The sequence below is a fragment of the Hemicordylus capensis genome, chromosome 4, assembly GCF_027244095.1.
Source record: "Hemicordylus capensis ecotype Gifberg chromosome 4, rHemCap1.1.pri, whole genome shotgun sequence".
Lineage (NCBI taxonomy): Eukaryota > Metazoa > Chordata > Lepidosauria > Squamata > Cordylidae > Hemicordylus > Hemicordylus capensis.
Window position 1 is genome coordinate 46,728,619 of NC_069660.1, and position 13,712 is coordinate 46,742,330.

The 13,712-nt window shown below is 47.4% G+C and overlaps 1 protein-coding gene across 1 annotated transcript in view; it reads left to right on the forward strand.

Moving 5' to 3' along the window:
* Nucleotides 1–13,394, forward strand: part of E2F1 (E2F transcription factor 1) — a 34,614-nt gene extending 21,220 nt beyond the window's left edge. Inside the window, exons 5-7 of the mRNA XM_053250799.1 lie at nt 66–180; nt 4,023–4,227; nt 7,425–13,394. Coding sequence (XP_053106774.1) covers nt 66–180; nt 4,023–4,227; nt 7,425–7,675 — 571 coding nt within the window. The 3' untranslated portion in view covers nt 7,676–13,394. The remainder of the gene's footprint in view (nt 1–65; nt 181–4,022; nt 4,228–7,424) is intronic.
* The last annotated feature ends 318 nt before the right edge of the window (nt 13,395–13,712 follow it).

Consider the following 13,712-nt stretch of genomic DNA (forward strand, 5'->3'; position numbering starts at 1 on the left):
GTAGCTTTGAGTCTTGGTGAGTAGCCCGTGACCCTTTTCTCCTTGCAAAACTTGACTGATCACACCTCAGCTTATGTGACTTGCCAAGATCTGCGGAGCATAGCAGACCCCTCCGAGCAGCTGGTGATGGTGATCAAAGCCCCCCAGGAGACACAGATGCAAGTCTCTGACCCAGCAGAGGTAACTTTTTCCAGGTTCCTAGAATTAGTGTTTGCGGGGAGCCATTGTGCTTCAAATACCTCCTGTATCAAGCTTTCAAAAGCTAAATCCTGGCCACCCTTCAGATAGGAGGGAGTTACACATCCTTAAGTGGCACAGCAGGGAAATGTTTGACTAACAAGCAGAAGTTGCCAGTTCAAATCCCCACTGGTACTATATCAGACAGCAGCAATATAGGAAGATGCTGAAAGGCATCATCTCATACTGCGCAGGAGGAGGCAATGGTAAACCCCTCCTGTATTCTACCAAAAGAAAACCACAGGGCTCTGTGGCCGCCAGGAGTCGAAATTGACTTGACGACACACTGTACCTTTACACATCTATCCCTCCACCTCACATCACATATCATTTTGAGAAGTGTACAGCAAGCACATGGGATGTCCCTCCTTAAGAGATGCATGCATAATTAAATGGATAGCTTATTGAGCAATGCTAGGGACTCATGCAAGTTAATCCAGTTATGTACTGCTGGGGGCGAGAATGGCTAATAACCTTGGTTATACTAGGCAATCTGACCATGGAGAACTAGAATGATTAGTTAGATGGTGAGCTACAAATCACAATCCATGGAGGCTTCCTGAGAGAAAAAATATTGTGATTTTTCTAGGACTAAGCAGGACATTGTATAGGTTTTCTCCAGCCTACCAAATGCATCTGGAAGCTTTTCACATGGGGCTTTTGAAGCCCTTTAACTCGCATCTTCTCTGGAATGGAGGGGGTGCATTCACATTTCAGCTAGATTTACCCTGAAGTCCCTGAGAGTTATCAGGGAGCAGTTCACACATAATTTGGGTTTTTCACTGTGCATTAGAGTGTAACCTAATTTATATCTGGGGTTAAAAAATTCACTATTTGTGTCATTTGGGGGGACAACCAAGTTTACAGTAAAGCCTCCCCATAAACCTGTGGTAAAACCTGCTGTGTGTAAAAGCTGCTGGTGAGCTAAGGGAAGAGACCCACTTTTATAGTAGGCAGAGTGCTGGAGAACATGCAGCTGATGCTGTTCCATTAGGGCTGCTATTCTTGTTGTTGATTGGTGATGGTATTATTATTTTATATACCCCTGCTAACTTGGCAAAGAGGCACCTTCTAATGTGGTGATTCTCTTTATTTAGCAGGGGGAGAGTAACTGGCCCTATCCACCCCCAGCACAGTACCTCCAGTGACAGTTGCTGGTGTCTATCTTATGTTTCTTTTTAGATTGTGATTTTTAGTTTTAGATTGTTAGCCCTTTGGGGACAGGGATCCATCTTATTTATTTGTTGTTTCTTTGTGTAAACCGCCCTGAGCCATTTTTTGGAAGGGAGGTATAGAAATAAAATAAAATACATAATATAATATAATATAATATAATATAATATAATATAATATAATATAATATAATATAATATAATATAATAATGAACAGAACATACACTAAAGTTGTATGTGGCAAGCCCTGCCCACACAGTGCTTTACCAATCAGAGGTAACGGAACAGAAGCACCGAGGTGATTGGGCAGTGGGGATTCCATATGCAGATAGGGAAGAGGGGCGGGGTGGTGGGAAGGGGGTGTGGTGGCAAATGGGTGGGAGGGGGCGAGTGAAAGTGGGTGGCTGACACTGAGCAATAAAGCAGGGACTGTGGTGGGTGGCAAGGAGAGCAACAAAGTCCTAGCACATAGATCTGTGTGAGTTTAGCTAGTAGTAGTTGTTGTTGTTAGGGTAGGTGAAGCCTCCTGTCCTAATTTGGGAGCTGAGCGTGTTCACAATATTTGATTGTGTGTTAGACAAAAGCAAAGTCAACAGTGGGAAACGTGCTCATCTGCCAAGCCCCAGCTGGGTAGGACAGGCACACCCTACTCAGATTCCGTCCCCGGTTTAGAATGAGGTAAGAGAGGAAAATCCTCCTACCTAGCTGGGACTTGACAGACGAGTAAGCTCCCTACCTCCCACCTTGCTTTCATAAAATCAGATATCGGGCATGTGTCCAGCTCCTGAATTGGGGTCAGAGGCTTCTCCTACCCTAATAATAATAATAATCATGAGAACAGACCTATTTTGTGGCTGGTTCCTGTGGAGAAAATATCTACCCCGTTAGTTACCTCCCAGCCAGAGCCAAGGATGGTCCACAGGCCAGAGGCCCTGTTAAGCCACTTGGCTCAAGCCTCTAACATTTCTAGATCCAATGTTACCTGTTTTGGGAGACCCTGTTAAGCCCATCTGTTGCCCTTGGGAATACTTGATCTTCTTTTTTTTGCTCAGGTGAGCTAGCAGGGGCCACCGGGCTTCTCATGTGTTGTTCTTGGGGTGTTTTCCATGGAGAGTTGCAGAACAGGAAAGGCTGGTTATAACCCAGCCTTCTCCACCCTTTGGCTTCTAATGCTCTAACCTACAGAATCGTAGCCACAGCCTGTTGGTAGCAGAGTAGGAGCAAGGAAGGAGTTGTCTGCTTCTGCAGGCAGCAGGACACTTTCCAGATTACCAGCTAGAACTGTGGTAAAATGCTTCAGCTCAGCGGGATCAAATTGAAAACGATTCCCAGAATCTACAACAGAAAATACAACTACTTATTTGCAATGGACATACAATGTTATGGCACTAAATCGCAGCGATAAAATCCAAAACAAGGCATCTGAAATGTGAACGGCACCCTGCTGACAGTGTAGGGACTGCGGTTTCACCACACAGGAAGTACGGAAGCACACTTAGCAGATACGTTGTAGGGGTTAATCTGGAAAGCGCCCAGGGGACTTAAGCAAGTGAAGCCAGCCATATGTTACCAGAGGTTGCAATGAGCTGTTCCCCATGCCATGCTAGAAGTAGGTTGCATCTATCCACAATAAAGGGTCAGATCCTAGTCAGTGTCCAAAGTTTGCTTAAACGGGAATTTTCAATAGATTTTGAGCATAAATTAGAGGCGGTGGGGGGGGGGGGGGAAGCTTGGAAGAAATCACCACCACAAAAAGTTCTACAAACTTCTGAAGCCATGTTAACACGTTGGGGCCATTCGCATGGCTGACTTGGCAAGGCTAGCCAAACCTTGCCTTCCTCTTGCCCCCCCTCTCCCCCCCCACCCCCAACGATAGTTCCTTACTTGGTGGAAGTGCAGAGCCTGCTCCCACATGATTAGCCCTGCTCTGTGCAGCGCCGAGCATGGCGGATTGATCTGAGGCCGGGACTCATTGACCCATCCTCTGTGAATCCCACAATGCACCATGTGACACTCACGATTCATTGGGGGGTTGCTCTAGGCACCCGTCTCTGTGTCCTCTAGGGCTAAACATAGCCAAATATGGCTAAACACATGAGCTGGGTTTGAAAGTGGGACTAGGCAGCACTGGCCCACCAGGATTGGGCCTGATCCCAGCAGTTCTCGTGCACAGCCTAACGCGGGCTGGGCATCCCTAGCCCAGGTTAGGCTGCATGTGAGAACAGTCTCTTTTTGTTCAACACACATACAATCTGTGAGCAGATTGTACAGAATAACATATTCTGTGTAACATGCGATTATTCACACATTTGGTCCAGTAATAGACTTACTGTCTGAAGCTTTTATCTGAGGGGAGCCTGTAGCCAGATACACTGTTAAAGTGAACGCAGGTATGCACATGCTCACAAAAACATGCATATGTGTAAAGACTGTGCACAATGTATTTCCTGAACATGGCTTCATTGTCTCTTCAAAGACCCTTAAGTTAGCCACTTTTCAGGGCTGTGCTGCCTGAGAAGTAAATGCAGCAGCCTACCCCTGTCCCGCAGAAACCAACAAAAGAGCCATGGCATGGGTCTCACTCAGTATAGCTTGCCTCTGTTCTCTTCCAGGCATTCCAGATTGCTGTGAAAAGTACTCAGGGCCCTATTGATGTCTTCCTGTGCCCTGAAGAGAGCGCTGAAGATTGTAGCCCCACCAAGAGTCCATTGAAAATGGCAGCTGAGGAGCCTTCTCCAGAGACTTCACAGGCAGCACCTTCTGTGCTACTGCACCCTTCCCAGGACCTGAACTTGCCATTGCTGAGTGGAGGCCAAGGTATGTGGGCAGCACCCTTGATACTGAGCAGCATTTGCTACCAGGCCTTCCCAGTCGGAGCCCTGTAATTTGCCTCTTCCCTCATTGCTTATAGCAATGCAGAAAAGGTTGTCTGCTATTGCCACCGGCTCGTCTGGTGGCTACTCAGGGATGGGCCTTCTTTGTTGCTGTCCCGAGGCTTTGGAATGCACTCCCTGCTGAAATAAGAGTCTCCCCATTGGGAACAACTTTTAAAAAGGAACTGAAGACATTTATTCACCCAGGTTTTTAGTCAGATTTATAGTATTAACAGTTTTAACATTGTGTTGAATTTTGAATTGACTTTAACGTTTTAACCAGCGTGGTGTAGTGGTTAGAGTGCTGGACTAGGACCGGGGAGACCCGAGTTCAAATCCCCATTCAGCCATGATACTAGCTGGGTGACTCTGGGCCAGTCACTTCTCTCTCAGCCTAACCTACTTCACAGGGTCGTTGTGAGGAGAAACTCAAGTATGTAGTACACCGCTCTGGGCTCCTTGGAGGAAGAGCGGGATATAAATGTAAAATAATAATAATAATAATAATTTTGAGTTAACTTTATTATAACTTTGTCACCTTAAGTGGCGCAGCGGGGAAATGCTTGACTAACAAGCAGAAGGTTGCCGGTTCGAATCCCTGCTGATACCATATTGGGCAGTAGCGATATAGGAAGATGCTGAAGGGCATCATCTCATACTGCATGGGAGGAGGCAATGGTAAGCCCCTCCTGACTCTACGAAAGAAAACCACAGGGCTCTGTGGGCGCCAGGAGTTGAAATCAACTTGACAGCACACTTTACCTTTACCTTTATTTCTATTATAACTTTATTTTATTGTGAACCACCCAGAGATGTGAGTTTTAGGTGGTGTATGAATAAGGTTTAGGTTTTTGATGTTTGTTTTTTTTAAGTCAGAATTGTCCCAGATGCACACAGGAAGTTGCCTTATTCAGAGCCATTGATCCATGTTCCTCAGGATTGTCTGTGCTGACTGGCAGTGGCTTCTCCAAGATTTCATGCAGGAGTCTTTCCCAGCCGTACCTGGGGATGGCAGGGATTGAACCTGGGACCTTCTGCATGCAAAGCAGATGCTCTGCTACTGAGCTACGGCTCATCCCGCTGCACCTCTCTGCGGAGACAGAGAACTTGCACATAGCAAGTGCAGAATTTACGTTCTTCCTCAGTTGCAGGGGGAACAGCACTATTTGGTGCTGCTCTGTGTGCCTTCCTTCTCCCTCTAGCCTCCCGAGAGAACTTGGGGGCTCGGAGCAGGGATGGGCTGCCATAACTGGTGATTCCCCAGATGATGGATATAGTGGTGCACTGTGGCTGCTGTCTCCATCCCAGAGGAAATGGAGAATCCAAACTAATTTCAGTCAAGCCCGGCCCAGTATCCAGCTTCAAGAGCTTCTGCCGTGTCATTCTATCTACTCCAGATGCACCCCAAGACTCTCTTTGGTGGTTCTAGGCTCTGGAGGTAGAGCTAGGCTAGTGAGTTGCTACCATTTCAAGGACGTGCCTTTGCCCATCTCTGTGCTGGCGTTTTTCAGGTGGAGCTGGCTAGGCTCTGAAAAATGTAATCTGCAGTCTGCTTCTTGCCAGCCTGAGCATAGTGTAGCCTGCAGGGATCAGGTCAGGCTGGCACCTGCAGTTTGGAACGTAGGAAGCTGCCTTATACTGAGTCAGACCATTGGTCTATCTAGCTTAGTACTGTCTTCACAGACTGGCAGCAGCTTCTCCAAGGTTTCAGGCAGCAATCTCTCTCAGCCCTGTCTTGGAGAAGCCAGGGAGGGAACTTGAAACCTTCTGCTCTTCCCAGAGTGGGGGCTCCAACCCCTGAGGGGAATATCTTACAGTGCTCACACATCAGGTCTCCCATTCAAATGCAACCAGGGTGGATCATGCTTGCTACCACAAGACCAGCTCTCCTTTCTCCTATAAAGACACGAGGATTGCCTGGTTTTGGATCATGATCTGACTTAGAGTCCAGTACTTGCTTACAGCCGTGGCCCAGCAATGATTTGAAAGCACACAAGCAAAACATGACGGCGATGTCCTTGCTCTGGTTTTTTGTCCCCACCAACTGGTGCTCTAGTCCTGACACACAGCAGGGAATCGGGCTGTAGCTCAGTGGCAGAGCATGTGCTTTGTATGCAGAAGGCCCCAGGTTCAATCCCTGGCAACTCCAGGTAGGGCTCGGAAAGGCTCTTGCCTGGAACCCTGGAGAGCCATTGTCAGTCAATGCAGACAATACTGAGCGGACCAAGCTTGAGGCGGAAGATGGCTTTCTCTGCAAGTCCGAATGCACAAGCATCCTCTCCTGTGTTCCGTGTCCCTGCACTTGTGCTTTCATCACGTACTTCTGTAATAGTACATACAGGAGGAAGACGTAGATTGAAATGGAGACTTCTGCAGAATGGAAGGCAAAGCAGAATCGGGAAGCAGAGTGGGGACTTGTAAGGACAGGATCACTTGGAGGACTGGAAACAGGGAGTTGGTGCAAGGGCAAATGCTGCTGTAACCCGTGTTGGAGCTTCCAGGATGAATGGGTCTAATAGGTCCAAGTTCCAACTTCCAGAGAAAGCAGCCTCTGGGGTCCAGATCTAGGCTGAAGCCTATTCACTTGAGAATGCTGTGCTGGAAAACACCCTGTTGGTATACTCCCTCTCCTTCTCTCTGTTGTCTAGCTTGGTCACTTTCAAGGAAACTGCCCCTGCAGGTGGGAGTGACTCAAGGCATCTGTCTCGCACAGAATCAGTCCACACAGTGGGAAACTTGAGGATTCCGCCAGTTGTTTTCTTAAGTTTCCATCCCTCATAATTTTATTATTTATTTATTTATTTAACATTTGTCTACCACCCAAAATGCAAGTCTCTTAATAATGGCGAGACTTGCTTGAAGGCGTGAATTTAGTGTCCTGTTCTAAATTTGTCAGTGTTCCAGAGATTGTGTGTGGGTAAATGAGGACACAAACCCTCTCCCTCCACCCCTCTTTTTGGGGGCTAGGAACTTCTGTGGCCTTATTTGCAAGGCTGAGCAAGGGGAAGGGGGTCACACAACGCTCTGGAACATGGTTTATGTAGAAGGGTTAGCTCGGAATAATGGCCTTGGAGTCAAAGCCTTGTATGTCACGACTGTGTGCAAGCTGTCAGTCACCCATTGCCTCTTCTCTTTTGACAGAGCCTCTGTTACCTGGGGACAATACGATGCCTCTGAAGTGCCCCCCAGATGACGTGAGCCTCTCCCCTCTGGCCTCTGTGGACGCCCTGCTGGAGCAGGGCAAGGACGATTTCTCCAGCTTTCTGCCTGCTGAATTCATTGCACTTTCGCCACCCCAAACCCAGGACTACCATTTTGGGCTTGAGGAGGGCGAAGGCATCAGCGAACTCTTTGACTGTGACTTTGGAGACTTTACTTCCTTGGATTTCTGAGCATCCTCAGGGGAGGGGCGCTCGGCTGACTGCCCCACTGCGGGGCACCCTCTCAGAGCTGACGTCTGAATGTAACCACAAGGCCAGCTGTGGCCTCTTTGGCCAGCATGCTGTGGAGCAAACTCCAGGGGAGGAAAGAGGAAGCGGAGACTGGGGTGACAGTGTGGGGCGGTGTAGGATTCAGTCCCTGGAAAAGGCCGCCTATACGTAGCTGTCTTGTGATTGGGGGAGGCAAATGTGGCACCGTGAAGCTGGCTGCTGCTGTGAATGTTGCAGGCCTCTTTCTGTGGCCTTATGGGGTCGCCATACACCACCTTGAGCCTGTTGTGCCCATAGCGGTAGTGCTGGCTAGACGCCAGCGGGTGGAGTCAACCTTGATTCCACGGTGCCATGTTTTGACCCTGTAGGGATGGTCCCAGTGAAGCTGTTGCCCTAACTTATTCTTGCTAAACCACTCCTTTCCCTGAATTCTTACCTTAAAACCTGTTTGGCTGTGGGCAGGCCCTCCTCAATTAGCTGCTTTACCCCTTGTGGCTGTGAATAATTTCCCCTCTTGTCTTAAAACCCCTGACAGTCGGAAGCCTTCCTTCTGAGAACACATGCTCCTTCCCCAGCTCTTAACAAAAGTGTCCTTGGAGTGCAAGGCAGCCGTGTGGTGGTGGTGGGGATATTGCTTGGGGGTGGGGGGAGAGCTTTCTGCCAGCCAGCAGCTGGGAAGAAGCAAGTATGGTACTTCTAATAACAATCGGCTATGGAAGCTGACACCCCAGCATCTTTCAGATCTTCCTGGTTGGCTGGTCACCTGGAATTCAGGTGCGGGGTGTGGAGTTCTTTGGGTGGCAAGGCATAGATCTGAGATTTGTAATCGGTAGTGAAGTAATGGCCAGCTTGAGGAACGCAAGCCCACTGGGCAGTGTGTTGCTGAGGGAACCTTTTAGTGAAGCAAGCTGCTCAAGCTAGCAAACAGAATAGCTTATCAAATATGCTAAGAGGGGCTTTTTAAAAAAAGAAGTTTGAAAACGAGAGGCAATATCCCGAATAGAAGGCACCCAAGATGGTGGCTCTCAAAGGGGGAAGGGCGAGTCGTTTTCTGGAGAGTAGTGCAGAGCAAGAGAATCTTCTTGGGGGTCCTACGTATGGTAAAGCTTTAAGGAGAGTTTTGTATATCTTATTTATTTTGGGTTCTCTCCCCTGCCTCCCTTCCTCCATTCCCTTCTCAGAAGGCTGTTGATCCTCCCCTCCCCCCCAATGAAATATATGTATTCCTGGGGGTTCCTTCCCCCCCACCTCAGAGTAGGTGGCCAGTGTTTTTAGCTGTCATGCTCTCTGAGCAGCAGGCAGGGCAATGCTGGAGGGGGAGAGCAAGACAGGCAGTGTGGCTTGTTGGTCTCCATAAGGGTGGAGGGGGTGGGTGGGATTCTGTTCAAGCTGGAGCCAGAGACATTGTCTGTTTCTTTTGAGACTGTTTGCCCTTGCCTGTGAAAAGGAAAGGCAAAAATGCCGATTTCCATCTCCACGCTGCCCCCCTGTGCGAAGCACTGTGGGATTGTCCAATGTCTCAAACATAGTATTTAATTTATTATTTATGTGGCTCCATCCAGCACTCCTGGAAGGTAAAGAAAGTGTCGGAGGAGGAGACTGCATGAAACGGAACTCTGCAGGTCCAGGTATGTGGAAAGAGGCCATATTGTATTCTGTTAGAATAGCTCACTAGCTATGAAGTATGGAGGGACAGGACTTCGCAGATCAGTAGCCAGTGTGTTGTAGATTAGCTGTGAGGTCTGATGACAGAGATTTTGCTGTGTGTCCTGTCCTCATGATAGGGTGTGCTTGGTCAAGGTGGCTGAATTGAATTCTTATTTATTGGTAGGAAATGAGCTGCTGGTTCATCTGGTAGAGAGAGATTTGGGGATGTTGAGAGGGAGGAGAGAGAATGGGATAGAAGGAGAGTTTGAGGGCAGAATGGCTCTATTTTGAGCCTAGTCAGTTTAATAAGTAGCTTTAGTGGTCAGAAAACAAGGCTGAATGGGGCTTCAATGAAACCATAAAGACTGTTGCATGTGGCAGGACAGCACCTGGTGCTGTTCCTTTGGTGCCTTCCTGTTTCAACAGTCACTACATATTTCAAGGACTGAAACTCACCAAAGTGTGCTTTTGTTGAGGAGCAGCTCCGTTTGCTTTACAAAAAGACAGCTACGTGTGCGTGGGAAGCTTTTCCGTGGGCTGTCTCTATGGAGCTGCTAAGTTCGTGGAACAGCGTTGTCCACTTGGGCTAAGGAAAAGCGAATGCATAGATGCCTGGCGGATTGTGAGAGCGACCGGCCTGATCCATTGTGGCTCCTGTTCTTGGGCATCCTAAACTACAGCAGAACCTCTTTGTAAGTGTGTACAAAAAAATAATAATAATCTAAATGAGGCCTCTCTCTAATTGTGCCTTCTGTTGCTGTAAAATATTGCTCCTTGGGTCAGACTTCATCAGTCAACAGTTTGATGATTCCATAAAGATGGAGAGACCGAATGTGTCTTCAGCATGGTTTTTTCCCCCCTAGGACAACAAGACTCCTAGAGTAAATCTGAATCGACCAGTCTGCAAAAGCAGTTGTCATGCAGCTAGGCTCTGTAATCCTTGCGTAAGAAGGCCAAAGCCTGGTTCAGAGGAGAAACTATGGTTTCCCAGCATGAGACTGAGCCTCAGATAGTTGTGGGCTCCCCCTCTCCTCTCCTCCTTCCTATGCAAGGAGAGTTAAAGCTTTTGTTTTCACTCTCAAGAACAAACCGCAGTTCCACATAGTGCATGGACTCAAAGAATTATGGTTTATTCACAAACAGGAGTTGGAACGAGCCAGGATAGCAAACTATGGTTTGATCCTAGTTTGATATGCGGGTTTGTTCTAACTTTAGTTTCGTTAACACACTGCAGTGCCCAGAAGTCAAACATAGCACAGAACTGTGGTTTCTTCTTTGAAATGAAAGTGGAAGCTCTTGATGATGTCCTGTGATGTGCAAAGGGAGAACGGGGAGCACATAACAGGAAACCCTTGTTTCTCAAATTTGATCTGGGCCTAACCCCTTTTGTTTTCAGTATAGCATATTGCAGGCCGAGCAGCTGCAACAAGTTCAAGTAACCACTCAGGGCTATATCTTTCTCCACCTACTTTAGAATGAGTGCTGTGATGTACTGTGATGTACTGTTCCTTTTTAAAGATCTCTGTGCCTTAGTGAGCCTGACTTTCTATTTCGAATAACATGGATCAAGGGCCTTGATCACTTCCACTTAAGCGGCCTTCCTCTAGAATTGAGTGCACAGGACCTCTGTCCTTTCTGATGTTCTTTCCTCAGGAATAGGGGAACTTCCTTGGAAATCCTGTCGCTGTTAACTTTGGGTCAGTGAACAGAGCAAGAGCCTGCTGCAGTGTCTCGCTGTCTGCAGTTTAATTTGTGAACTGAGTATATCTATTTTGTGCACAACTGCCTTTCCCCAAGGCTTATGGGGGGAATGTGCCTTTGCTGCTTCCACACACTCGTTTGTGCTAAGTGCCTGAAAGTTCCATAGTGGTGGTCTGCCCATTTCCATAGTACCAACCACCTTTCAGGCTTCTTGGGTGTTGGTACAGTTAGAAATGAGTTTTCCAAAATGGGTCTCTACAAAAGCCAGGAGCAAATTGGTCCCATAAAGGATCATTTAACATTTCCCCAAATCGATAGTTCCCCGATATCCTGTCGGCAGACACAATGGACAATTCATTTCTTGCTGTCGATGACTGAACTGGTGATCAGTTCTGTCCTGCTGTCAATGGGATAGGTCCGCAGTGATCTAGCAGGCCTGCTGTGATGTTGGAACGTGTAGCGTTTCCAGGAAAACTAAGTCATACAGCATTTCTGATATGCTGGATAACTGTCCCAGAAGTGGAAACGTCTCCGAGTGGAATAGTTGCAGACTACAAATTGCTCAAAGTGTTCAAAAGAGTCTCCCCATATTCTGTGGTGCTTATTAAATTCTCCTAGACTGCCTATAAAAGTTACTGCTCCCTAGCTGAGGTATGCATGACATTTAGAATGCACCAAACTGAACAGAACTCCTCAGTCATGAATGGTAGCTAGCCAGGGTCTGGTAAGCCTGTTTGTACTGCCTGCCTGAAACTATTGGGACTGGCAGGTAGATGAGGCACCTGATGAGCAAAAATGAATGGTTATTGAGCTATAGATAGGTCACAAGTTCTTTATGCCTGCTTTAGAGTTTCCTCTGGACCTCTTTAGCACGACGAGCAGCAGACTGCTTGTACAAGTAACCGCTATCTTCCCTAACAATTCTAGGTTTTGTGTGTGTGCTTTTTTTGCATCATAAAGCAGCTCCAGCTCTCAGCTTTCAGAGTCCCATCATCTGCATCAGAAAGCTATCTGAACTCTTTTTTAGGTTATTTACTTCATCTCCCCCCCCCCCCCACACACACACATTTTGCCTCTTAGCTCCTCTGATTAAAAGATGGCTTTCCAAATTTAAAAGAAGGTGGGGGAGGAGTTATTCTGTTTAAGGTCCTATGGTATCTTTCGCTAAATACCCCAACTAGCATTGATGGGAAGATCCTTGTTGTTAGCTATAATATATGTAGATCAGCACAATGGGTAACAGAGAAATGGCCAGCCATTAAGGCTTTTGTGTGACGAGAGGAAAATCTGGAAACGCAAAGGCCCAGTTTGGGTAAGGAGATGAAGCAGGGGTTTCCGAGCTTGGGTTCCCAGCTGTTGTTGAACTACAGCTCCCATCATCCCCAGCTCCAGTGGCCAAAGGCTATAGTCCAACAATGGTTGGGAAGCCCCTGATATAAGGAACAGTATGTCACAGACAACCTGGTAGGTAAGGTGTAGTGTGCAAGTTGGACTTGCCTTGTGGAAGAACTCAGTGTGTATACAATGTCCTGTTGGATCAGAGACATTGGACTTACTGTCTGAGGAGACTTGGCCATTTATTATACTGATCAGATTTTATCTTGATGTCTGGGTAAACCCATGAATAACAATGATTATTGGGCCATGTCATGAGAAGCGCCCTGCTCATGGGATTCCAGATGCCTTTGAATTGGAGCCTAGATGCCCAGAAGCAATCGCAGAGAGCACAGTTTCTTGGGGAAACTGGAGGGCATGATGGGAGCAGGTGGTCTCTTTGGTTCCCGAACCCAGATGGGGACACTCAGCACGTAATACCAGTAGCTTTGAAATGCCTTGGAAATCTACTGGAGTGTGCAAAAAAGAAAGAAAGCCTAGGTTGTGATATAATGCCTCCCTCTTCCTGTGGGCCTCTATTATAACTTCCAGTGAGTGGTATGGGCACACTCGGGCGGATGGGCTCTTGTCATGTTCCTTTATTAAAATTGAAAGCACAGTAGAATTGGAGGGTCTCTTGAGCCCCAACATGTGGAGCCTGTTCAGAGGTGGATGTTCATTGCAAGACTGTTGCATTTGGGGAGCAGGCAGTAGCCCACTAGGGTGGCTTCAAAGCTGTCGGGATCTTGTGCTGGCTGTTCTTGGGAATTGCACCTTTTAGGAAATGCCCAGCCAGGAGCCCTGGGACCTCTGGTGGCCACTCAGCTGAATCCGTTGCAAAACCACGGCAAATCCCAGTGCCTGAACACGGAGAGCAAATGCACTTCTGTGTACCTTTTTAAATAACAAGCCTTGTTCATGAATTGTGCTTCTAGTTTTAATAAATATTTCTACTTCATTTTGTCTGTGCTCTGGAATGTCTCCTGTTTCTTTAAAAATGCTTAAGAGCTTGTTTGGGTGTCTTGAAGCCTCATTTGGGAATATAAGCTCTGGGTTCTTTGGGGTGCTCCATTCTGTTCAATGGGTTGTTGGGGGGAAAGTGACTAATACAGGTTAAGAACAGGAGGACTGGCCAAAAGTTTATTTAGTCCAGCATCCTGTTTCTTGCAGCAGGCAGGGAGATGCTTCTGGGAAGCCCATAAGCAGGTTCCTTAAGGAGAGAGCTTTGTGTATTACAAGGGGTGGGAGATAGGGGTGTGCAGAACTGGTTCTATTT